Source organism: Astatotilapia calliptera, chromosome 13 (genome assembly GCF_900246225.1).
Source record: "Astatotilapia calliptera chromosome 13, fAstCal1.2, whole genome shotgun sequence".
Lineage (NCBI taxonomy): Eukaryota > Metazoa > Chordata > Actinopteri > Cichliformes > Cichlidae > Astatotilapia > Astatotilapia calliptera.
The window spans coordinates 16,875,362-16,902,765 of record NC_039314.1 but is presented as its reverse complement, the minus strand read 5'-3'; the positions used below and the strand labels follow the sequence as shown (position 1 = coordinate 16,902,765).

General features: G+C 38.0%; 1 protein-coding gene across 7 annotated transcripts in view; it reads right to left on the bottom strand.

The window, feature by feature from the left end:
- LOC113035231 (protocadherin-15-like) overlaps nucleotides 1-27,404 on the bottom strand; it is a 222,786-nt gene that overhangs the window by 100,374 nt on the left and 95,008 nt on the right. For all 7 annotated transcript variants that reach the window (XM_026190643.1, XM_026190644.1, XM_026190646.1 and 4 more), the window contains 7 exons: nucleotides 10,884-11,044; nucleotides 9,768-9,923; nucleotides 8,774-8,893; nucleotides 8,574-8,684; nucleotides 6,415-6,585; nucleotides 3,665-3,773; nucleotides 3,421-3,533 (listed from right to left, as the gene is read on the bottom strand). In XM_026190643.1, coding sequence (XP_026046428.1) covers nucleotides 3,421-3,533; nucleotides 3,665-3,773; nucleotides 6,415-6,585; nucleotides 8,574-8,684; nucleotides 8,774-8,893; nucleotides 9,768-9,923; nucleotides 10,884-11,044 — 941 coding nt within the window. The remainder of the gene's footprint in view (nucleotides 1-3,420; nucleotides 3,534-3,664; nucleotides 3,774-6,414; nucleotides 6,586-8,573; nucleotides 8,685-8,773; nucleotides 8,894-9,767; nucleotides 9,924-10,883; nucleotides 11,045-27,404) is intronic.

The following is a 27,404-nucleotide window of genomic DNA, read 5'->3' as shown; positions in this document are numbered from 1 at the left end:
AAATGTGGCAATAATTAATTAAAATTGGAATTAATTAATTAAATAAATAGTTATGACACATGTAATTAATTAATTATTGACACATTTAATTAATTATTTATGTATTTCACATTTTAATTAATTATTGACACATTTAATTAATTATTGACACATTTAATTAATTATTTAATGATATATTTATTTATTTCATTTTGGCAGTCCTGACGCCTGGCTCTCGTCATGAAATAATTTTATCTGTCAGCCTCACCCATCAAACTCAGGGGGCGGGGTTAACGCTGCCCATGCAGCTTCTCTAACATTTGATTGGTTGCCGTGCAAAGTAAGTCAAAACAGGTCGATCCTAGAAAATCGATTGCTTGTGTAGACTTGGGGCAGCCAGTTATCCCAGAATGCAGATCAAATCACAGGCAGCAATGGTGGTGGTGTAGTTTTAAAATACCCCGTTTTTCTGTCACCAGCTACACTTTTAACAGTGTTTTAGCCGCGAATGTCGCGACGTATGTCTGGTCAGGTTGTCAACATAGAACATGTTTGCAAAAGTGCTCAGATGTTTTCAGAGATTTCACTAGCTCTGCTAACAGTTAGCATGCAGAGTGCACCGAGGGGGTTACGTTAACCGGTTTGTTTACATATTCCACTCTCCGTGTTCCACATGTTGCATTCACAGATTCTCATTTTCACCGAACGATCGTCTCTTTCCGCCTGGTCTTGTGTCTCTGTGCTTCTGTAACATAAAGAACGAGCTGACATTTTTCTCACGAAACCAGCGATCAGCTCAACAGACCCTCAGTTTACCTGCATGCATCCTCCTCCTCATCTGTCAGCTGTTTAACACCTGCTGCTAATTCAAGAAACACGCCTAGTTACCTGGTGATAGTCACAGTTTAACTGGGCAGCCGGTGCTCGATATAACGCAATGTCAGCGCATTTTTCTGCACAAGATAAGTAAATATAGTGTTTTCCCCGAGCGCAGAGCTGCTGGAGCTCGTTTCCTTACAGAGCACTTTATAGGCGAACAGCTTTATCAGCGGCTGATGTCCAATCACCGGCACACAGCTTTCAAACCTCAGCTGAGTTTTAGCTCTCAGTGGTTAAACGCTGGACTTCATTCACTCAGGTTCTGTCTGTCGGGTCACGTTTACTTCGCTGTTTTATTTACAACTGAGCAAATCGGTTTGGCTGAGGTTAAAGTTACGTTTCATAACTGCATAGTTTCACAGACGTTTAATGGTTCACTGGCACATGTGTTAGACTGAACTATCATCTAAATATCATCTGATTTTTAATAGTTATTCAACTGTATTCTAAGCACCAGCTGTCTGTTAGAATGTGATTTTTTTTCTCTCTCTGTTGGCAGAGGTATAAAAATGCGCAGGAAAATCTGACATGCATGGCGAACTTCACCGACGATATTTAGGGAGGAATAAACACACATCAACCATAAATGAACCATTTGTCTGTCTCCATAATTGAGAGCATTTTCTCTTCTTATGTCAACACTCTCTCTCTTTTTTTTTGCTTTTTTTTTGCTTTTTCGGTCATGTTATGTTTACCTGTCAAAGGCTTGTTACAAACTATGAAACACATTGTGCAGACTTCTGGATGTTAGAAGAAAACTAATACTGCTCATGAATGAGACTAAAGGCAGGAAGGTGTCCTTTAAAACTAAACATGTTAATAGGACCTCCCTGTTTATATCATAGTTTATGATATAGCACGTGTATTTCAGTAATAGCCTGCTGAGGCCACTATACGTGCTGGCCTCATATCAAATGTGAAGGCAGACTGAGTCTATGTTTGACGTTTTTTATATCTAATCTTCCTTTTCAAACATTTAAACAGCAGCGAGTCTGCAGCTGAGGGAATACAAATTCAAATTGTCGGAACAGGTTTGCTCGTTTCTTGGATTCATTTGGTGATTTATTAAATGTATAACTGTTATTCTAATCTGCTGCTGAGTCTCTTACACTTTTCTTTATGCTGTATATTTTCACGTCTCTGGAATAGTTGGCAGTTAGATAGTCAGCTGGGAAACTTTGTGTTAACTCATGGAGCTGAGGATATCGTGGATATGCTGACCTCGCTGCGTGGTGTACAGAGCGAGGTCAGCATGATTAATATTCACAATAAAAATATTAGCCGAACATCATGAAGTCTGTATGTGTTTCATAGTGTCGAACAACCTTTGTACAGTTAAAGCCAGCAGTTACTACATGACGGAAACACCAACGTTATCTCTTTTATGTGTTTATACACAGGTCACGCTGATTACTGAACAAAAACCCAAAGATCAGATGTTAAACAGATTTATTTGCTCTCTCTCCTCCTTAAACATGTTTTTAATGTTAGTTATAATTCAGAATTGGCGACTGAAACACGTAGGACACATAAGAACATCAGGAAATAAAACATCGATAAATATAACCTCAGTAAAAGAAGTCAGCGGGGGTTACTACAGCTGTGTACCGGGGCCTGCGCTTTGTCGGTGGGATTGCTTGCGAGGCGAGCGGGTCTATCCCACGCTTTGCCGTGAGACTGGGCAGACATCTCCGAAATCATCGAAACACTTTTGCAAAGAGGCTGTATCTTGACAAACCGACCAGACACATGAAGATTAAACCACTACATTCTCGGCTAAAAAAATATTAAAACGGTATTTGGTAACACACAAACAGGGTTTTTCAAAGGTCAGTTCTGTTAGCTTCCACATGCCGGTTGTTGTGTGCTAGAAACAATGGCCACCAGGCCAAAGCAATGGTTTTGACTCGATCAGCGTTAACCCCGCCCCCTGAGTTTGATGGGTGAGGCTGACAGATAAAATTATTTCATGATGAGAGCCAGACGTCAGGACTGCCAAAATGAAATAAATAAATATATCATTAAATAATTAATTAAATGTGTCAATAATTAATGAAATGTGTCAATAATTAATTAAAATGTGAAATACATAAATAATTAATTAAATGTGTCAATAATTAATTAATTAATTAAATGTGTCAATAATTAATTAATTAAATGTGTCAATAATTAATTAAAATGTGAAATACATAAATAATTAATTAAATGTGTCAATAATTAATTAATTACATGTGTCATAACTATTTATTTAATTAATTAATTCCAATTTTAATTAATTATTGCCACATTTAATTAATTATTTAATGGTGTATTTAATTAATTCATTATGGCAGTCCTGGCGTTCCATAGTCTAATAGTTGACACTAATTTACTGCAAATTTTTGCAAATGCAATTTGTCGTAATTACTAACATTACACTGCACTGTTACATAAATGTAGTGAACAGGCTTTGTATTGAGGTTAAGTTTAATGAGATTTCTCAAGAACTGTGTCTGTGTAGGGCAGATTGAAACAATTCAACTTTCGAGGAATGAATAAGTCAAATATACTTTTATACTTTACCTTGATGACTAATGTGAACTTTTGATACAAGTCCCGGCTGATTGGCTGCAGGACGCGCATTTCTGCAGTGGTTTTGTTCAAAGAGAAATATGCTGCATATGTGTTTGGTTCACCTGCAATATAAAATAAGAACATTTATGGTAGAATCAACCCCAGAAGAAATATTAAAAAGGAAAATCATGGCATCAGCTCAGCCAAAGACATTAAAAGTGTAAAAATCAATGAAAATACGTGATGAACCTACCAACTAGGATGTAGTAGAGAATGTTTGGTCTGGCACTTGGGGGCTGTATATTTCTGTCCATGTCCACAGCACGGATCGGAGGGGTAACATTCAGTGGGTTCAGTTTGCTCTGCAACAAGGGGTGGCTGAGTCAACAATACAGCAACATAATCAAAATGCAAATTGATTAATTTCCTCTAGATCTCACTGTTGCATGGATCACCTAAAATAACTCTGACTGCATTTTTATGCAGAGCAAAAAAAAAACCCGGAAACTGTTCTGCAATAGAAAATTCCTCTTTAAAAAAAAAGATCTGCCCCAGAAAGTTTTCTGTGTGCTCTATATCAATATTTTGGTTGCTGTATAATCTTATGTGATGTTTTGCACAGTCCTCGCAACTCTGCTCTTCCACATAAAAACAGCATTCTCCAGAGAAGCTACTCTACGCTTTCAGCCCAGCCCATTAAAGTGCTTTCTGCCTTAAAGTAGAGCTGCTGTGATTAGACGTCGCCTCAGTTCCACCTGCTTATACACTATAGCACTTATTAATATTAACTGATAGGAGAACTGCTGTTATTGTGCAGTGCTGTGCCTTGCTGGCTTTTCTTTTGCGCCTCTAGTGAATAACACTAGAAATGTAGAAAGCTACAGCCATGTGTTCCTTCCCCACATTTTGATAGTATCAACTCTTCTTCTCACCTTTAGAAAAAAATATATAACCTGCTGGCTATATACTTCAGTAAGCTTGTTGGTAAGCACCATAACATAATGATAAGAATAAGGAAAACAATGAACCGAAGCTTATAGATTTCTTATTTCCATGCATGTAAATGTACCTGATAGTGTTGGACATAAAAGATAATCTGCTAGTGGTGCTTTAGGATAATTTCCCCCGCTTATGCACACTCATACATCATCAGCACTAACTACCTTGGCTTTACCTTTATGCATTTGCATCAACATATGGTTAAGTGGGAATATGTTTAGCACATCACATTTAAGAATACCTTTCCTCATGCAAAACGCCTCCATATGGCTGACACAGTATGTGCGTGTATGCTAAGGGGCCACTGCTAAACTTCCTTAGTGTAGATAGGCACATGGCTAACAGCTCATTGGAAGAAGAATCCCTCCCTGAGGGGGTATATTTATATCCATCAGCTCTGGAGTAATCCTTACACCCCTCCCCAACCAACCCTCTCGCTTTTACAATGTCTGGAGGTGCGCTAAATCAAATCCCCCTAGCTCTGCACAATGATGATTAGCTATAATACCCTCCTTCAGCAGTCATTATCCAGGGGACTCCAGAGCCCACATTATATCCCCCCAGGGCAGAAAATAAATACAGATCAACTTAATAATGTCTGTCTAGCTATTGTGATTAATTACAATACACTCATCAATTATGAGAAGACAATTCTCCCAGTGGACAGACATGTTAGTGTTACACTGCAAAATTCCCCCCAAAAAATAAAAAAAAGAAAGAGAAAAAAAACCCCAAACAATCAGAGACCAAATCAGAAGTCGTATAAGCATGTATATCGACAGTAAAGGGTAAGGAGGTATGGTGAACCCATGCTGTGTTCACAGGAGGAAAAAAAAACAAACTGCTAAACAGATGATGAAAAGCTTTGGTTTGTGTAGCTGGTGCTGCCGTGTCTTGCATAACAGTCTGAAAACCTTTTATCATAAATAATAAATTACAAACTATCAATGGAAGGTCTGGACAAACAACTGTGACTCACTATGCCACCCTAAATAAAAACTGCAACTTTAGGGTTTTGTTTTTTTTAAATACCCATCTATATATATCCCACTGTGTCTTTATTGCAGGATTTTGTGTTATTTAGTGTCACACTCTGGCTCCATTCAATATAATTTGATTCCATTTATCTCTCATGTTCGGAACATGTCACCACAGTACACTTAAGCCATACTTGATGAAACCGTTTCCTCACAACTGCCTGAGCTGAGCTAAATGAATCCGATAATTCCTCACAATGCAGCTGGTCCAACTATAAGTGTGTTGGTTAGGAAAATTATACTTAAAATAACAAGAAAAACATTAACCATATACAGGAATAAGAGTAGGCTACTGGAAAGCAGATTCACATTCATGGCCATATAAATGGGGGGATATTTAAGCTAACCACAACACAAAAAGGTCCAAAATAAAAGGAGCGCTTCTACCTTCCTCTGAGGAAACCGCAGCTTGATTCACTTTTGTTCATTCTAATGACTATTACATGCATGGAGATACACAGCAAATATAAAATATGTTTTATAAATAAACAACTAATCGTGTATAGACTAACATAAATTCTATTGGTGCACTAGTTGCTCTCGCCACCTCGGATCTATATGAATTTCCCTCTCTTTTTCCCCTCAATGGTTTTTAGATGTGATCCCAAGTCATCTCATGCTTCAGTTTAATTTGTGAGTACAATGGAAAACAAAATGCAGTAATAAACTGCAAATTGTACTCTGTCTTCAGGTGAGGAGGCAAAGACAAGGTATAATGAGGCAATTAGGGTATTTAAAAGGCGTGACATAGATTAACATATAACAAGAATGTGAACATATGGCACAAATGTCTCACAAATCTGAATAGCATGTATACTGTGCATATGCACACATACAGAATGACAGGTAAAAATCCAGCCTCCATGCATGAAAACATAAACATGCATATATTAGCAGGAGGAAATCTGTTAAAATGACCTTGTGGAATAGCAGTGTGTTCACACTTGCCTGTCTGCCTGGCTCTTACCGGTTCAGTGAATTCAGGGATAGCAGCATGGTAGGTGAGGGGGTTGCAGTCACGAGTGTTGTTCACTAAAACACAAGGCAGGAACATGGGACCCAGGTCGTCTCCATCCTCGACATCCACAGTCAAAGTTGCGGTAGCTGTTAGTCGGTTAGGGGGGAATGGAGCGCGGTCCTGGAAGACAAGCAAATGGCTACAGATTGAGCAACTTTCTGAAGCAGTCGAAAAATCCAAAACTACTTCATGATTTGGTCTCATGTGTCTATACTGAAATCTCCTGAAATATACCTGAACACCCTGACAAGCTTTAGTCATGCATTTACGCAAATTCTTTAGGACTGAGTCTTTACAACTTGAATCGAGACATACATCATCTCCAGCTATGTTTTAAAATGATAGCCTCACTGCTGTTTGGCAACGGCAGAAAGCATTTCAGCTTCCACCTTCATATTTCTTCCACTTTCTACAACTGTGGCAATTTTTAAAGGGCTGATATCTCACTGTACAAGAAAAAGCTTCATCACTTCGGGGTGTCTCATGAGTATCCAACCATATACTAAAGGTGGTGTGTGTCATTTTTTTTCTCCAAACATCTGCACAACTTTAAATAACCATCTTTAAATCACTCAGGGAACACTGGCAGGATGAATTGGGCACTGAAATTACAGAAAGTATGGAAGACTGTCGTACTTCTTCTATAAATGCTTTGCATATTTCAATACAACTCAACTCACAAGTTTCATAGATGGCTTTTCTCATACCTAAACCCTCTGAGTGAAATATCAATTAACACTATCTCGCCGTTTATAAAGTTAGATGCCTGACCTGCTTAATGTTTTGTTTCATAGCAACTTTACAGACTTTAAATGAGACTGAAGAGCACTTATCAACATTCATTAAGAATCTTTTCTTACACAAAAATACAGCTCTGTACAATAAAACACCGACAGCGGCGCAGCTACTCTTAAAGATTCCCCCGTAGTATTGTTGCTTCCTTGAGTGGTATCCAGAGAAGTGAGCAGCACAGCACTTCAAAGATTTACGTTCTCAGTATAATTGAACTCTTGACACAAGCAGTGCAGAGTTCTAGTAAATACCATGTCTTCTTCCTTTTCTTTACCCTGACATCCTTTTGCAAGAGAAAATGAAATCCCCCTGGAGGACCTCTCGCCAGTTCAAAGAGTTGAGTCTTTTGCTCTTTCATGCAGGAAATGTAGAGAATAGAGGACGAGTTGAGTGTTAAATGATTATCTGTCCTGCAACACTTCACCTCACAGTATAGGGTGTTATATTTGACCGCTGCTTGTTAGGGAAAGCGGCTCTGTAACGGGTAATTAGGAAAAGATACTATGATATGAATCATGGTACATGTTGCCAGGGGAGAGGTTCGATATTTTAAGATCTGGATGTTGGCCGAGAAGGCTTTGAATCATTCAGCTTGGGTGTTTCTTTGATTGATGTGATTGGCTACCACCTGTGCTGGAACACTTGAATCAACACAAATCAGCTCGTGCCTACGCTGCCACCTGAAAAGTTAAACTTTTCATAACACTTCACCAGTAACTAGTAAGTAACTCAACTAAATCAAAGCAACAGCCCATCATTATGAGACTAGCAACACACAGCATCAAACATTCAGAGTGAATGGCGAGGAAGCTTCAGTGCAAGTCATACTGAATTAAGAATTATCCCCCCCCCCCCCCCCCCCCTTCACTTGTCCAAAAATCCATAATTAAATAAATTATAAATCAAACCTGTTCTGGTATACCAACTATGTCGAAGGCAGCTTAAAGCAAAACAAAATAAAACAAAAAAAAGCTGCAATGAAACCCTGGAGGGTTCATTTTTCTCAACACTGCATCACAATCAACCTGAATATACTCTATTAAATACAAAATGTGCGTACACTGACTTCATCAAAGCAGCAAGCTACTGGCTTCATATTTAGTTTGATCTAATTCAAATAAAATATCACAACATTTAGAGAAATGGTTTTAGTGACAACAATAGTTCTTTAACCTCAAGTGCACTGTGGAGGCAGACACACTCAAAAGCATCTATAAATCATGGCCTATTTATACGTGATGACCCCATTCGTCAATCTGAACTCATGCAACTCAACTCAGTATTGGCTGTTTGTGTATGCAGATGCGTTTGCTTACATTGGCTTGGACCAAAACCAGGTACCGTGTTCTGTCCTCGTAGTTTAGTCTCTCTGCCAAAATAATGTTTCCTGAAAGGCTGTTGCTGACTGCTACTGTTCTGTTAGATGCCTGAAAGAGAAAGCCATGGACTGTGATTAATAAAGAAATCTGCATTTGTGTAGAAGATGCTTATTATGATGTGCGATCTGTCCATATACCGGGTCTCCGGGGTTGTAAATGATGCTGTATTCTATATGTCCATTAGGTCCATCATCAATGTCTATAGCACCATTATTTCCCGAGAAGCCAGTGAAAATTGTTGTTCCAGGTGGTGTGAGCTAGACAAAAATATGCAAGGGAAAAAGAAAAGTCAACAGCTCTAACAGCCCCCTGTGAGTACAACGTCAACTTACAGCAGAAAGAACATTCATATGGCTATTACTGCTGCCGCTCCATCCCATTAATATCCCCAAAAAATGGGGAAAAAAGGGAAAATGTTGGAGTCAGCAGCAGTCTGAAAGCTTACGTGCACTGCTGACAGAATAACAAAAAGTAAGTATGAGAACCACTGCTGTTCCCAAGAGCCCTTAGCAAAGTCCACAGAACCAGGCAGTGGGCAGGAGATCTTGTTCAGGGAAGTTGACAGCAATGTAGACTGACTCACTGTACTGTTAGGGCAGTTGCACGTGGCTATGATAACACACTGTGACAGGAATTTTGAACATGCAGAGCACACAAAGGGTGAACAGCAAAGAACAGAAGTTGTGGTTGCTTAGAACTCAGCGGGGAGCTCTCATTTAATCTCAAAAACATATGACTAGAAAGTCTGAAGATTTGATGCATTATCTTGAATCACTGCAGGTGTTGCAGGTGTATTTGAATTTAAAAAAAAAAAAAGGTTATCATTTCTAGTGCTCACTAGATGTATGCGAGTTGCAGATGGTGTAAATATCAAAGCCTAAACATAAATACTAAATATAGGCAATGAATAATACGCTGTTAACAACAAACAATTAACTAACAGCCATTTGAGTCGTACCATTATTTTAAATGTCTGACAAATTGTCTCAGATGTAAAGGAAAGAGGCATTAGATTTAAAAATCTGCCCCACTCTGCCTCACAGTTATCAAACATTTCTGGCAAACAGCAACGCATGACAATACACTGTGTTTAAGATTCGTGCATAGGGGCACAGGGAATTGCTCCCTTACCTCGTTTACTGCGACATAGTAGCGTGGCTGCTGAAAGCGAGGGGCGTTGTCATTCCTGTCCCTCACAACAATCCGTACCTCATGCAAGATGATAGTACCAACCAGCTGATTTGTGCACTGCACCTGAACCACGATGGTACTGATGGAGTTGGGGGGCTGAAAAACAAATAACAAGAAAGAAAAAAAATGCTATATAACACTGTGGAAATTGTAGAGTTCTAATTCCCATGTTTCTTATATAATGGAGTCATAATAACCTACAGCGTATTGTATCTGACAGTTTGTAAAGAGCAATAGGCATACTTAATAACAACAGTGGAAAGCGACACAGTTCCAGTATGAAATCTGCTTGTTAGCTATCATGCTTGCATAGCATTGGTAAAACCTAATGAGGGCGATTGTTTGTTAGGCTACCAGGGGCAGCCCAATATTTATTTGTGAATATGCAGTGTAAGAAAACTATTATAAAGGATGAAAGTGCAAATACACTATACTGAAAGGCAGCATCTCATCATACTGCCATTACTACGCTCATCTCAGTTTAGCAGCAAGGGTCAACTTTCCACATAGTGTAATTTGGCTAACTAGCTCCCTCCATCACTTCTCTTCTTTTCAGCTGCAGAGCTTTGTCCCACACATGTACTTCCATTATTATTTATTCTATATGCATTCATGGCATATTCCTGTTAATAGCTCCACATTCACCTCCTCCTCTTTAGTCCGTATGATCTAAACACATGCTTTAAAACACCTTTTCACTATGACAGCAATACTATGCACCCTGCATCATGGATCCTTTACTGCACCATTTACACAGGTGTGTATGTACTTAGGACCTGTAATGTGTTGCACAGACACATGGACATTTTTGTTTTTTTTTTGTCATTGAATCACTTTAAGGCTAAGAGTGAATTACCACGGCCTAGTGACACAAATTACAAGCAACTCTGTTGCTACACCATATCTTGTGTTATTCTAAATCCATCTATCCATACATCTGTTTCCCAGCTACATATTTGTTGGAATGGCTAAGGGTTTATTTTCTTACTGTATTGATGATTTGGCATAACTAAGGCAAGAGGAAGCTGAGAAATAAACCCTCAGTACTGTACTCACATCTCTGTCCAGAACACGCCCAGTGCTGTTGAGGTAGAGTCTCTGCCGTGCTGGTTCCAATATCACCCAGTAGTCAAAATTATCCAACAACGTCAATGAGATGGTTCTGCCTGGGTCTTGGGCACGGCCATTTATCTGCATGTTTTCCACCAAAACTGTACCTATAAATGAAGAGCAGTCATAAATAAATCAATGACTAAGACGTAAAAGGATTTTCACCTTAAATAATATTTTATTATACTATGCGGTAAACTGGTTTGTCAAAAAAATGCAATTAAATTGCTTTTTAAAGGACTCATTCTACATACTGGTCAAATATTTTGCTTTAAAAATATTTAAAAGCAAATAGGCTGGAACGTGAAGGTCATACAACTTTAAATGGCCATCATTAGGCAACCAGCAACCAACATTAACAGCAGCAGTCGGTACAAATTTTGTTTTTATTATGTGTCATGTGCTTAATATTGGGTATCCTTTCTCAAATAACTTTGCAAAGAAAAACATAAAAAGATTTTTAAGTTTCACTCTTATATGAACATTCAAAGTCTGCCTTAGATAACTGAAAATACTGCCTCAGATCTCTGTGGACTATTCCACATATTATGTAGGCAAATCTCTAAAATTGATAATTATCATCCCTGGGAGCACAGTCACCTTCTGGTTTATATTTTACGGCTTTTAATCAGCAAGTAATTAAACTTTGCTACAGCCTCTGGGACAAATCCTGTAAAGCCAGTTAAATCTGAGGATTGGTTGACTCCTAAGTGGCCAAATTAGATTTTTGAAAAAAAAAAAAAAATACTGGAAGCTTAATAATGCAGGAACTAGCAGCCAACCCTACGTCCTACTGCCCCAGCACCTCCTAGATGCTCAAGCCCTGAGCAGTTTTATTTAGAGCAACATGTACACAACACAGCTTTATTGAAAACACCAAATATGGAAAAATGGCACTTTACTGACGGAAATTGGGTAAACTTTTTTTTTTTTTTTTTTAAGAAAATGTCATTGCACTGGCCATGACAGTTACACCGGTTATGTTCATTTCTTTTTGGGTTCTTGAGAGATACACACATATTGTGACATAGTGAGAGTATTCTTTGTGGCAGCCATCACAAACAACCAGAACCAAACACGAGTCACTGCTTTACCTGAAAAAGCTTTGAAATGAGATCCTGCTACGACTTTTACTAGTTTTAGCCACAAAAATATTAACACCCAGAAGATCTGTCCATGTTGTAACAACATTTGGGATTCAAAAAAGTCGATTTTTTTTTTATTTACTTTTCTAAACCAACACATTTGATGTATCATATCTTTAAAACATTACAACAATAGGCACTCAGTGGCACTCTCCTTGTTATGGCTAGCTGTCTAAACTAAACCTGCCATTGCCTTTATCTGCTTTATGGCTGCTATTGTGACATAATTTTGGAGAAATTTATTTTTTACGCATTGTGATTAAAAATATTAAATGACTGACATGAATTGTATTTAAGACAATCAGTTTGTCTTTATACATATACAATACAAGATTAATTGTTTATAAGTAGAGTACTGTGCAAACGTTTGTTTTTTCCTTATGTTTGCACATTTCAATAAATCCCTGCACCTATTTCACATGTTGTATTGTCCCTAGCAAAACACAAAGAAATGAGTTGTTGGCTCAAGATTTTAGCACAGTACCGCAGCTCAGCTAATGACCAAACATACCTTACATCTGACAGTGTGTTCATGCATTATCATTTACTGACATTTCAACCACTACCTTAATTCCAACCCTTTTCCATTCAGTACATTTTACATGTACCTAACATCATGGATCACGTAATCCAGTGATTTTCAAATGTGACAAAGTGTGAAAAAGTGACTAAAGTTTAGAGCTAACAAACTTACAAGTATACATAGAAATTCTGCAGAGACTAAAAGCCCTTGACATGCCTTGCTAATCTACCAGTTGTAAAACGTAAGAGGGTGGTGGTATTTTAATGGGCTTTTTAATTGGTGCCCCCAACATCTTGTACTTTATCATTTCATAAAACCGGTTTAGTCATTTAGTCATTAGTCACTCAGACTCGAAGATCCTCAAGAAGGAGCACAGATGGAGTTACGATGGAAGCTTTTGCATTATAATTACAATACCCGCTGCTGCATTTTCATGCTCATATTAATGACTGCGATCCTCGTCTGTAGTAGTCAAGGTTTGATGCATCCGTGTGTTGTGATCACAAGGACCAAAAATTATGTGTCTCCGTTAGGCCAAACTCAGCCTGAAAAATGGTTCTTCTAAGAATTTAATTTAAAAGTCAAAAGAGCCCCCTGTTGCTGGTTCATTAATCTAAAACACAGCTTTTCATAATATCTGCCTCAGTAACTTGAGTGGTGAGCAACATTTTTTTTTTTGAAACTCTCGGGTTGTAAATTACGCAGCTGATAATATTACAAAGGAGGCCACAGAGAGTCTTCTTTCTTTCTCAAGTTAATTGAACTTCAGTTTTTCTGCTGTGACAGCCAAAACTCCTAGTTTTTTGAGCACACCCTCCCTCAATCTCTGTCACGCAGCAAAAAGTTGTCCTCCTCATCAATCGAGAAGATGCCAGAGTCTGTCAGACCTGTGCAGACCTAGCCATGTGTTATATACGGTATGTACTAAATAAATAAAACAAGTCTCTTTAGTAGCCTGTGACTCAGTCAGTGTCATCTCTGGGCAGAAGCGCCTCTGATCTGGGCTTCACAGCAGACCAACTCCACAGAGACAACACAGAGAGCTCACTTTTATCCCAAATATCAATAATGCTGGCATCCATAGATGATGGCAGCAGATAAGTGTGGAGGCCCATTTCTGATAGGTTTCCAAGCTTGGTATGAAAAAAAAGTCAGTTTCATTGGTAGTTTCACTCATTGGTATTAGCATGGAGTCCAGTCCTTTGAGTTGAGGCCACAATTTTCATTTTTAAAATGAGTTCATGGTGCCACAAGAAACCACATAAAAATATTAACAAGTTGCTAAACAGGAAGTTAGCTCACTGCAAATGTTGCCAGAGACTAGAACTTGCCAAGTACTTTTTTTATTTAAAAAAAAAACGTGGTTAGCACAAAGACCTCCAGTAAGAAAAGATTTTTTTCCCCATTTTAATAGGAGTAGACAGTAAGCACACGCGTAGAAATGGTGGCATACTGTTGAAGAAAGGAGTTTGAGTGGAAATAGCTGCAGTCATTATGCACAGCTCTCTTCTGAAATTAGCGGGATAAAACACTAACAACAAAGTCACATAAAAAGTCAGCTAGTATAAAAGCTAAACCAGATCAGGTGTTTGAAGGTTTGCATTAGAAACTCTGAACAGTCCCAGAAATGTTTTGTGACCAAACATTGCTAAATTGTATGTATGAAAATGCCTATTTATCTATGTAGTTACTGGCTTTTTACAACACTAAAACGCAATACTGCAACATCTCTGGAAAGAAGTACATCCATTTCATTTGCATATATTTTAATATTTGATATGCAGTTACATGTATTTTCTCCTTTGTGTGGGAGGCAAGGTTTTACTTTCCTCAACCATGACTTTGGTCAGACCTGTCTCCAGGAAATGCATTGCTACTGCAGTTTAAGCCCAAGCAATATCAATACCATCATAATAAACTAAAATAACAAAAAAGTGCTAATTTCTGACCTAGTTTGCTACTTGGCATCTGATAAACAAGACAAACAAGTAGCTATCCTGCCTTTTTTTTTTTTTAAAAAAAAAAAAAGACAAAAAAAAAAAAAAGACAAAAAAGGAAATTTAAGGGGAAAGAAAATCCCCCCAGTACAAACCTTGGGAGTCTGAATGCATAATTATATCGTTAATCCATCTTTGTTTGCATAATTAACAAATAAAAAAAATACATATGATATTCATTTAAAATTTTTCATTTTTGGGGATTAAAATGAGGTAAGAAATCTATACTGACATAACTTCATCAGTTACTTATTAATTGAATTGATTTTGGTATCTTACTGATTGCTTTTAAAACAAAACACGGCCTTAATATATGCCTGCTTCCTGGGTGAGGTCCAGAGAGGCTCCAATTTTGGATGTTACAGAACAGTCTAAAGACTAAATGAGGCACGTGCCTCCATATTTCACATTCAATTCAATTATTAATATGAGACTTTTGGTGCTCTCTATTCCACAGAGCAATGCAACCTCTGAAACTCCTTAATGTTTATGAACTCCTTTAATTGTGTTGTATGTATGTACGCATGTTTATGTACTAAATATAGTAATAGCTGCAGTATTCTGTTACATTGTTCTCTATCAAATAATCTGTGTACTAAAAATGGTCAAGCACCATTAGGGAAGCATGTCTGACAAGATTTCTTGTTCTGTGCACTTGCCATTGTTTATGAATACATGACAATTTAAAGAAGAAAAAAATAATACAAACTTATATAAACAGACAAAGGTTTCATTTTGTCAAATATATTCACCCTTTTGCAGGATGGTTTACCTGCATGTTAAATGTAAAATAAAAACTAAAAGCTATCTATTTACAGTACATCTATTTACAAAAAGTCTGATTTTACACTTAAAATCTGCTAAGCTTTAAAATAAGGCATTTCTTTTAGAAAACCCACACTGTTTGACTTTCTTTAAAACTTCCTAATCTCTAAAATATCAAGGTAACTTCTCTGCCACGTCTCGCTGTTATGCCCACATAATGACTCCTGATCTCACTCAGGCACAGACTCATTAACACATACAGCACAGACATGATCACCACCTGTCAAGAGACCTACTGTGCAGCATACATTGCCAAAATTAAAACAGTGTATGTGTATTGCAGCCATCACTGATTGAGGAGGGATATAACATCACTACTAACTTAGCACTCCACAATTACTCATGATAGACTCTGACATGAAAAACATCTGTCGTTATGCATTTTGGTAGAAAACTGGGGTCAAAGTAGCAGCAGCTGTTTGCTTCAGTAAACAGTGATTCTAAGTGTTCTGTGAAACAATCTCATCCTCTGGGGAAATGTCAAGTGTTTTTTTTCTTTTCTTCCATTTTTTTGTTTTTTTCCCCCTATTGTGTGCAATAGGTCACATGGAGTCCTGGGCATATTTTTTAAAGTTACAAAATTGGTCTTCCTTGCCAATATCACCACTTGTCATCTGTGTGTACAAATGTGAAATACATACACAATATCCCTTTCTGTTACTGAGTTATGATCTTGAATGATGGTCAGAAATATAGTTTTGCATAATATTGCGATTTACATTGTACAACCTCATCCAATTGCAAAATTTGCAATTGTAAAAAGGCTTTCAGTGGACCAACTGGTTAAACTGGTTTGACTGAATTGTGGTTTATGCCCAATAAAATCCTACACTAAATGGACCTTGTACTGGTTTACCACAAGGTTGCTTCAGTTTGAATGCTTACTGACAGTCAATACCAGTGCAAGCCGCTCACTACTGGCTCACAGTGACAGCACTAACATGCTGATGTTAAAATTGCTCTTATCAATCAGTCAATCAATTTATTTATAAGCACATTTAAAAACAACAGGTTGAAAAAAATGCTGTACATAGTAAAAATGCAAAAGGTAAAAAGTAGAACAAATACACACAAAGAACAAAACAAAAACTCGAGTTTTCAGACGGGTTTTAAAGATGTCAAGTGTTGGAGAGATCCTAATTTGAAGAGGCAGACTGTTGCAAAGTTTGGGCACAGCAATCAGAAGCCCTGGGGCCTGTTCTTCGTACCGCGCTAAGTGAGTTAGCTGGATGAGATTGTTGACGATTTCGCGTGATCCTGGATCGTTCGGTTCCCCGAAGCCCATCCGGGACTTGCTGTCATAGCAACAGAGCCGTAAGCGTAAACCTGCTGGGGAGCAGGTTTACTTTATGTAAACAGGATTAGATCGCGGCCACGCAGGTATGTCCGCGTCATTCATACGAAAGCAACAGCGATATTCCACCACTGATTCACCATAAATAAATAACATCAATGTAACTAAAGATAATGCAGCACTTGATCCTTTTATTGATTTCACACAGATACATACAGGTCATTCCCTAAAAAAGGGAAATGTACTATTAACATTCTATTACATGTATGTGATTATTACAGATGTAATTCATATTTCAGAGTAGTAATTGTAAATTACTTCGTGTAATCAAGATGAGAGACCACGGCTATAAAAGCGAAGGTGGATTTGGGAAGTCTGTCGCAGTCATATCCTGTCCGTTTACGCGAGCAACCCATTGCGGAAGGTGCAAGATTGATAAGGAGAGTCCTCAGAATTCAGCGTATATTGCGGGACAGACAGGATCCTTTAGCTCAGCGCGACAGTGTGCTCATAGAGAGATATCGATTTTCCCGTGAGGGTATTATTCACTTAACCAACTTGTTGACGAGGGGGTGCAGGACCACCACCTGTCTTTTTTTTTGCTCTGCCCTTTTCTTGGTTGCTGTTATGAACAAACAGAGTATTCCAGGGTCTCTTTCCAAGAGACGACAAGCAATATAAGTGATAAATATTACCATTCTGTAGAATATTCTTATATTTCACTTTTACTTGTTCCCATGTTCTAGTGGGTCCTGTTGTGGCTCTAATGTGAAAGGGGATATAATATAACATATTATAATATAATATAATGTAATATAATATTGGATAATATGGTGTGATATGATAAATCTACCCTACCGCCTACTGGTGTTGGCCAGAGGGGCCGATGGCGCAATATGGCAGCCTGGCTTCTGTCAGTCTGCCCCAGGGCAGCTGTGGCTACAACCGTAGCTGCCTCCACCAGTGTGTGAATGTGAGAGTGAATGAATAGTGGCATTGTAAAGCGCTTTGGGTGCCTTGAAAAGCGCTATATAAATCCACTCCATTATTATTGTTATTATTGAATTACTTACGAGTTTGATTTGTCAGCAACTTTCTGCCAGCCCTCTCTCCTTGCTTTTGCAGCCTTTGCAGTGTTCTCTTGCGTTTTAATTAAACTCTGAAACTCCTGAAATCCCTCACTCAAGAGTTCTTGCTCTGCTGCCGAAAAATACCGAGCGCGCTCCTTCGACATTTTCGCCGACCAATCAAAGGGTTGCCGATCAATGTTTCTACTATCGATGCGTAGCCCCTGTTGGGCCACCCAGTGATCTCACATTACTTCATCCAGCTATACTAATCGTCAACAACAGGTGTGTTCGGGGAACCGGAATAGCGAGCTCAGAGTTAGCGCGATGATTTGGTCTTGGATGTTTCATTTGATCTTGGATGTAGTAAGCGACGTACGAAGCACAGGGCCCTGGTCTCCACTGTGTTTTAGCCAGCTTCTAGGGACAATCAGAACAATTTATCAGCTGACCGGAGAAATCTATTTGGAGTATTTTTAGTTAAAAGAGAGGTATGATGGAGCTAATCCATTTAGAGGCTTAAAACAAGCAATAAAATCTTAAAATCAATTCTATAACATACTGGAAGCCAGTGTAAACAAGCGAAGACAGGGGAAATGTGGTCGTGTTTACGTGTGCCTGTCAAGAGTCGGGCTTCAGCATTCTGAAGAAGCTGAAGACGAGAGAACAGAGCCTGGCTGATACCAAAATAAAGACTATTACAGTAGTCAAGCCTGAATGAAATGAATGCATTAATCACTTTGTTGAAGTCAGCAGATGACAAAATGTTCTTAGTTTTTGCAAGGGCCCTAAATTGGAAGAAGCTGGCTTTTACAACAGAATTCATGTGTTTCTCAAAAAAACTGCTATCAAAGAACACTCCCAGATTTTTTGCGACGGGAGTTCTGGAATTTTCCAGAGGGCCAAGGTCACCCTTAAGAGAAAAACAAGGGTCGGAAGGTCCAAATAATACAATCTCAGTTTTTTGATCATTTACATTCAAAGAATTGAATGCAAACCATGATTTAATGTCATCGAGGAAGTCTAGCAAAACTTTTAGAGAGCCTGTAGAATTCGTTTTAAGAGGAAAGTCGATTTGAAAATCATCTGCATAACAGTGAAATGAGATGGGAGCATGTAAAGGAAAAAAGGTACAGGGCCAAGGATAGATCCTTGAGGGACCCCACACGTAAGGGAGTTGGATGTGGATGTGCCACCGACCCTGACAGAAAAGCATCTGTCAGTTAAATAAGATCTAAACTATTCAAGTGCAACCATTCAAGTTCAAGTTCTTATGACATGACAGTTTACTATGTTAACATATTAGTTAGCACTAGATAACTGAGGACCTACAGTACAGGACAATCTCAATTTCTGACATAATAATGGTGACAGACTGGATGAAAAGTCAGGACAGAGACCACAGTACTTTAATATTTCACCATTATAGAGGCACTACACAAAAAGTCAAGGGGCCACTGAATCTGGACGTTATGTGTACAAAACTTCAGGTAATTAATCCAGTGGTTCAGATCAAAGTGGCCAGTCAACCAACTGACAAAGACACATACCTGGACCTTAACAGAGCAACGTCATTAGCAGACTATGACTAGCCATTCAAATATTTACAAAAAATACTTTCATATTTTCAGAGCAACTTCAAATATTTTCAGAGGATAACCAAATGACCTTCACCAAGTTGCAGAGTACAGCCCAGTTTATTCTCCTGAATGATGTAAGATAGAAATGATGCAGTAACATCATTCAGTTTGCAAGTTTGAAGTAGAAACTATAATGTTTTGCACAGGTTGAGAACTAGAAACTGGGATGAGTACCGTAAATGTCGGGCTATAAGCCGCTACTTTTTGCACAAGCTTTGAACCCTGCGGCTTTTAGTCAGGTGCGGCTTTTCTATGGATTGTCCGTGATTTTTGTCATATCGTAAGACGATTTGTTTTGTGTGTTGTACGGCACTACATTGCCTGGCGGAAGGATCGGGGTTCAAGAGTGGTATGTTAGTCACATGTCCGTCCGCCAGGCAACGTAGTGCCGTACGAAGTAGCGCGAAAAACAAACTTCAAAGTAGCGGTACGCGTTCAGCGGGAGTCGTGGATGATGAGCGGCGATAAACTTGCAAGTTATGCCCAAAAAGCAAGTTATGCCCAACTCCACCGGTGGATTCTGACAGCGTGGAAAAGTGTGAAAACATCCACGATCACCAACGGATTTTGAAGGGCTGGACTGCTGCATGATGGAGAGGAGGACACCGCCACGGCCCTTCTGAGGGTGTTCGACTCTGACACTGACAATGAGGATTTCTTTGGTTTTGAAAGTGACAACGAAGGAGAGAAGAAGAATGGATGACGAAGCCATCCTGAGCCTGTTTGTATCCGACACTGGAGAAGAGGACTTTGGTGGTTTTAGTGCGCAGGAAGAAGAGAAAGATGGTGGTGAATGACTGACTTTTCTTCTTGTTAAAGCTGTGTCACTGCACCTCAGCCTAAAAGGTAGTCCGAATCTATTTTTCTGGTGTGCTGTAGGCTACTGTTATGTACTACATGTGCAAATATGTACCCATAACTTGTTTTTCAAAATATTAATAAAAGTGATGTCTCCAAACAGCCATCTCTTTCCTGACAATTCCCTTTGTGCATATTCTCTTACATATGATAAGTCAACATTGAAACACCTGCGGCTTTTGGTCAGGTGCGGCTAATGTATGTACAAAACAGGATTTTCCCCTGATTTTAGCTTGTGCGGCTAATATTTAGGTGCGCTTTGTAGTCCGGGAAATACGGTAATTCCTGATTGCAGTAATCAGGCCAAAATACTTGTTCAATCAAATATAATAAATGAATCCATAAACACACACACACACACACACTTGTTTGACTGCATCAAGCACTGAAATTTACTGTGTGCCTACATCCCCTGATAACACTGCAGTGTAAAATATGGCTTGTGCACTGGTTACAGAATACACCTCACCTCTGCATGCTGGGTTGTTTGCAAATAATGATCATAGAAAAAAGGTCGGGAAAACTGAATCTTTTGGGCCAGCTGCCAAATATGGCTACTGAATCCCATGCTGCACAGATTTGTCACTCTACTTTTTTGCAGTGATGCATTGCTACTTGTTAAAGACTCTTGGTTTTATTAAAACAAGTATTCCCAGCATCTTACAATTTGTTGGCACCACAATATTTTCTGTTTCCAGAACTTTCTGGGCTGCAAGAGAAGCGTGTTCACTTTCTATTAATTCCACTGTATTGAAATGAGCTGCAATTAAGTGCACTGACAGTTTAGCCCTTAATGAACAAAGCGGGTGAGTTTAGGAGTTAGACAGCTTCTATACTTTCAGTCTTATAACTTTCCTGTTTGATTAAGCTTATAGTTAAGGGTTGGGTCAGGTGATGTTGAATTACCCTTCATTTATGTTGCTGTAGGTTCAGGCTGCTGTCGGACTTCCTGTGATCCAGTGAGCATTTCTTTCCCATGCGCATTTTGCACTGCTGTTGCACTGATATGCTCCATTGCATGGCATTAACTTTTGTTTTCTCTCCCATATTCTGTGTTCTGTTCTCGCCTCTTTATGCTCTTCTACTTTCTTCTTGCTTGCTTGCCATCATCACCAGACCTTTAAGTAACAGGATTTCATTTGACTGTAACATTGAAGGGCTTTAATCAGTAATAATAAAATAAAATAATAAAAAATAACACTTCACTGTGATAAACTGCTAAAATAATTATTTGAACATAATAGTTTTTTTTTCTTTTCCTTTCATACATAAAATCAAACAGTATTACCCTAATGAATGACAGTAACTGACAGTTGCTAAATATTTCAATTAAAATGACATAAGTGTGAGTACAAATATAACTTGTCAATTTGTTTTAATAATCTTATGTCAAGTGCTACAATTAGATATATAAATGAATAAATAAGCTGACTTTTGACAGCGCTGAGTATGCTACAGTCAGTCTCAACTGTTATAAAATTAGAAAAATACAACTGTTACAACAGCAGCAGCAGATGCCACAATGTAATTAAATTATAGTAATGAACTGACAAATGTGTGCATTCCTAATTAATTTAGAGTCTCACCCATATCTGCCAAATTGTTCAGATGATTTCCCTTGGTGTAATATTGCTATTCATTTTGAAACAAATGGGTCCAGCAAGAATTTTGACAGTACAATTTGCATAAATTCATGAATGTAAATGTTCTTTCTTGGAAATCATGGATACCACGTCCTCCAGAAAAGCTACTAAAGGGCCATTGATTTGATGAACTCACAGTTCAACCTAACAGGTTAATATGCTGGATGATTGTTCCTCATCCATGTGGCTTGTATCCTGAGCTACTTACAATTACTTTCTTACAATGCATAGCAGGGGAGTCAACACTTACATCTGCTCCCTCAAAGCCCTATAAACAGGTCAGAGCCTGTAAACAAGAAACCTGTTGCCAGGAACTGCTGAGCAATGTCCATTTGCTTCCTTGGGTAATCAGGATTGGAATGTGAGACCAAGCTCTTTTCAAAAGAGAGTGGACGGCCTTGATATTTGACTCAGGCCCAATCAATGCTGAAATATCAGACAGCCTGGAATATATCTATGCTGCTATGGCGATCTATCAATGACATAAAGTCCAACATTTGAGTCAAAGGTGGGATGCTTAAGATGACATCCTCGTTGTTAAGAATGGAAAGTTTCATATGACTCTTTATGACTAATACAATACTTAAGATCAAAAGTGAAACACACAATGTTGCAGAGGTTTTAATTGTTTTCATTTTAAAGTTCAAAGTGTGCATTAAACTTATGATGTGAATGTGTGACTCACTTATTTATATATTATCTTAATCAGTTATGCATACTGTAGTGGGCTCAGTTAGTATCTCTACATTTGAAAAGCAGCCTCTCTGAAGCTCACCGTTCAAGAACCAAGCTTTTTATCTGCAATGACATTCTGATTTACGGCCCGGAGCCGCTTCATTGATCATGAATGGAGGACTGACTTGATGCATTCCTTGAAATATGTCATATTATTGGAACTGCCATCACTTTAAAGCAATTCTATATCTAACTGTACATTGGCATGACATGAGAGATGGGGCAAGTGGATCTCTCAATTTTTTAAGCTTTGGGAAAGATTGATGCATATTCACCAACACAGCCAAAACTGTTATAGGACAGAAAAACAAGTTTTTTGATACTGACAGCTACGTTTAACCCAGACACTGTTTCCTGTTCTCGTTAAATGACATCCAAACATATTTTTGAAATAACGGTCCTTAAAATTCCCGATTAACGTTCTAAGATAAACACACTAACAAAAGTGCTTCGTTACAACTATGCCCATTTATTCAACAGCTGAAGTGAAACATTTTAAAAAACACATTTTCTAAACCTAACAATGTGGTTTGGGTGTCAACAAACAATCACCCTAATACTCTGCAGTTTTATCACAGCTATTGCGAATTTGATTATTGCAAGGCCTTAATAAACAAGCCAATTAAAATGCTTTACAGAAAATAAAAACATTAGCAGTTTTATCCAATAAAACAAGTTTCTACACATTGTATTAGAAATACAAGAACCCTTTAGGCCAACTAAGAAAATGTTTAAAGATAAAATTTGGCTATTAGTCGCATGAAAGAAAACAATACATATGCAATCATTAATACAGCTTTAAGTATTCAGTTATATATATAAAAAACATGAGTTTGTTGTGTGCATGTTACCACAGTCATAATGTCTATACAACAATAATTTTAATAATAATGCATATCAACACAAGCCAATAATAATCATCATGTCTTCCAGTCAACCGGTTTCTCTCATCTTTTCTGATTTGCAACAAATAAAATGCAGAAAAGATGATGAGGGATCAAAAGAAAAGTCGACATCTTGTCGATAACAATGAGCAAGTTAATATTGCAAAACTTTGTCTATTTTTGACTCTACAGTCTCAACAGTTAAGTAGGTGAGACAGCTTTCTTTATTTTGGAGCAAATAACTTCTCAAGAACTCATAAAAACTTGATTTTTACCCTAACCCTAACCCGACTATAGGCACTCAATAATCCATATAATGATATTCTTAGATGCAGTGCTTTCTGTGTGAATTCAATTTTATGGCAAGTTATCCAACATAACAGAAGATGATGAAAGATACAAAAAAGATATACACAATGAAAATATATATATATATATTTACTAATAAACAAAAGTGAAAGGTTTGACCTTTTAGAAATGTGGGTTTTGTGGTACTGGCTTCTACAAAATTCAATCCATCCAGTGTTTGTTCAGATTTTTCTGAATCTCAGACTGGCTAAAGCATCGTTGTCATCCCTTGAACAAAAAGTTAGAAATCGATTCTCTTTAGGAATTAGAGCTGGCAGTGGTGTGATTTAGTAGAATAAAACCTAAGAGGTGTTTTTTTGTCAATCTGCCACCACAATGACCCAGCCAGCCTCCAGGTGGTGAAACAAGAGATGTTACTGGATGTGAGGAGTCTGACTAGGGTAGCCAGTTTAAGCGCACTGGATTGAGCAAGTGAGTCAAAGGCTAGCAGAGGGGCCTGGGTTCAAATCTGCCCTCAGGCCATTAAGTGCATGCCTTCTTCCTGGTCTTTCTCTTAGCTACCCTGTCGTCCTTCCATTGTCAAAAAGTAAATAAATCAATAATAAATAAAAGCTAAAAAAAAAAAGTCTGAATAATTAGAAAAGGCAAATTGCATAAAATGCTTTATCCAACAAGTAGGATTCTGGTCATCTTATATAAAAACAAAACAAAACAGATTAGCCTAAGTGGTCATCTTTCTATTGTTGCACAACACTGCACACTCTGCTTTTCAGATTGTATTGCTTGCTCCAAACATGAAACATGAATGGCCAATCATTTTAATGTCTGTTCAAACTGATGTGAGGATTAAACTAATCCTTGATCTCATTATATGTGTTTGAAAATGAATGACGAATCCTCTATATCTAATCAAAAGATGAATGTGAATTACCAGCTGACAAACACAAATATATCCAATAATACAGGCAGCACATATTTATGCTAAAGAGCATACTTAACTAAGTTTAAGGAGAAACAACCTATGCTAGTTCCCACACATATCTATAATATGTGTGGGATATAATGATATAATTCCACCAAAACCTTTGGATATTACTGTATATACAATGAATAACTAAAAACATGATTCCTTTTTGCTGATAATAAGCAAAACCATTCAAAAGAGTCAAGGCTGCTATTAACAGGGCTGAAGAACAATGCACCCACAGATACTTTCATTTGCTCCAAAAGCTCCCAAATCTTGTATTGCTCCAAGGACAAGCACTATGTTAATGCAGTGTTAAGTCATGAAGACGAAGAATTACAACGATATTTTTATTCTGACAATAACAAACGGTAAAGACAAACCAGTATGTAAACCAGCTCCCAGTTAAATCCTGGAGCCCAAGAGAAAAGCACAAACGGGCTGATGGTGTGCATGGACAATCGGTGCAGAGCCAACAGCAGGGACTAGTGAGTGCAGACTTTACCGATCATAATTTCTCAGGGGTACTGTTCCCATTGTTCCCAAATGACACATTCTGCTGACCCTGACTGTGTGATATTGGGTTTTTTTGTGCTGTATTGAGATGTGACAAAACAACAACAACAAACAAAAACAAAAAAAACATCATAACGCAACATCATTGGCCAGTTAGCTAAATATGTTATAGCTAAGACAATTCAAACGAATCAGCCACAAGCTATAAAAACACCCATGAATAAAAGCACACATTACAGATGAACTAGCAGGAGCTGACAGCACCCAGAGAGGAACCGAGAAATACCCAAATACAAGTGCTACACAGTTCAGGTTGGTCAGGAGTCACTGGAACATGGTTGGTTATAGCAGCTGAAGCTTTAGTTGAAACTTAAAACACATGTGTTCCAGTAACTGTTTCAGCAAAATATCATTTATATAATAACGAAATATTCCATGTATGTGGTATCAACCTGACATGTTTTCTGCATTTCCTTTCTGCAAATGATGCCATTAACAATGCTGGGTAACATTGTTAACGCTGCAGCTTTAAAAAAAAAAAAAAAAAAACACACACAAAAAAAAAAAACACTTCTATTCTCCCGTGAGTTCTACATCTAAAAAGATAAAAGTAGGTTGAAAAGCTTATTTATATATGTAAACCGCCTGGACAGAATGTCTAAACAATTTTCACACTTATTTGTTGACCAGGTTTTTCTGTGGCGCTGCTTATGTAGAGGCCAAACTTTTATAGATTTAAGTTTCCAGGCTGCCTGTGTGCACAATACAGTGTGGAAAATAATCATTCTGCTCTATAGTCTCTTCATGTATAGGCTACTACTGTGGGATTCCCTTAGAGAGATGTGAATAATAAAAAAACCCCCACATATTCCATGATGACACTATTAATCTAAGGTGACAATCCCATCATATTCTTGGGAAAACCAGCTGAATAATGTAGTGAGGGATGTATGCTAACATCAGCCAGCCTCGGGACTGATAAAACAGACCTTTTTTTTTTCTGCTGCCTTAAAAAAAAAATGTAGTGAGAGAAAACAAAATTGTTTGGGTGAGTTAAGTATGGAACGTTTAATTAACATGTTGTGATTTTCCCTGATCGTGCATAAAGTAAACACATTATCTTAGATTAGGCAATTTGACTCAGGGATTATTTGCATCTCAGAGGCTGAGCATTTTTCATTGATATTTAAAACCCCAAAGAATTCAAGTATTTTCATGCAAATAATAACACAGTGCAGCACACAAAAAAATGAATGGCCTGCTTCTATGGTGTAATGAGGATAAGCACAAAGCGATTTACAACAAGAACAGATGTAATTATGCTGACCGTTTATCTCAACAATATACTGTAATTGGTGTCTTTATTTGCACATCAAACACTAAAACATGTACTCCACTTCTGAACAAAAAAATAAAAAATAGAATTATCACACACACTAGTCTAATTAGATGCAAGTAGACAGTGAGGTACAGGCTGTTGCAGGCCACTGTCAATCTGATTAACAAAGACTTTCGGTGCCTGGAAAGCAGAGAGTTTATAATAAATTGAACCAAATTAAAAACAGCTTGTTAGGCACAAAATATACAGAAATATATAAATGTATTACTGAGGTATTCATTGTGTCCTGCATGGAGTGTGTAAGTGAGGCTCACTGAATGCCCTCCCCTCCCCTCCTGTTTTGCTCTCTAATCCACAAGGAACAGGTGTTGTGCACTAATCCGGGCCTTTTAGCTACGCTCTAATTATATGTTGATGACCTAGCAATCATGACAACTGGCCGTGATCATAGAACTGAGACCAATCTTTGTTTGTGTCTGTGTATGTGTACACGTCTAACACAGAACGGGGAACATAGCCTTTATATTGAATCCTTAATCAAACATCTACAGAAAATCATTTTCAAAAATACATAAATGTTCACAGACTATAACGTTACTACAACAAGCTATATGCACTCATTTCACTAATGCCCACATGCATGTGAACAGAAGCCAGCAGGACTCCTTTTGTTTGAGCAACAGATGTACAGATGTACAAAAATAAATTGGCCACTTAGGTGTCTCGGC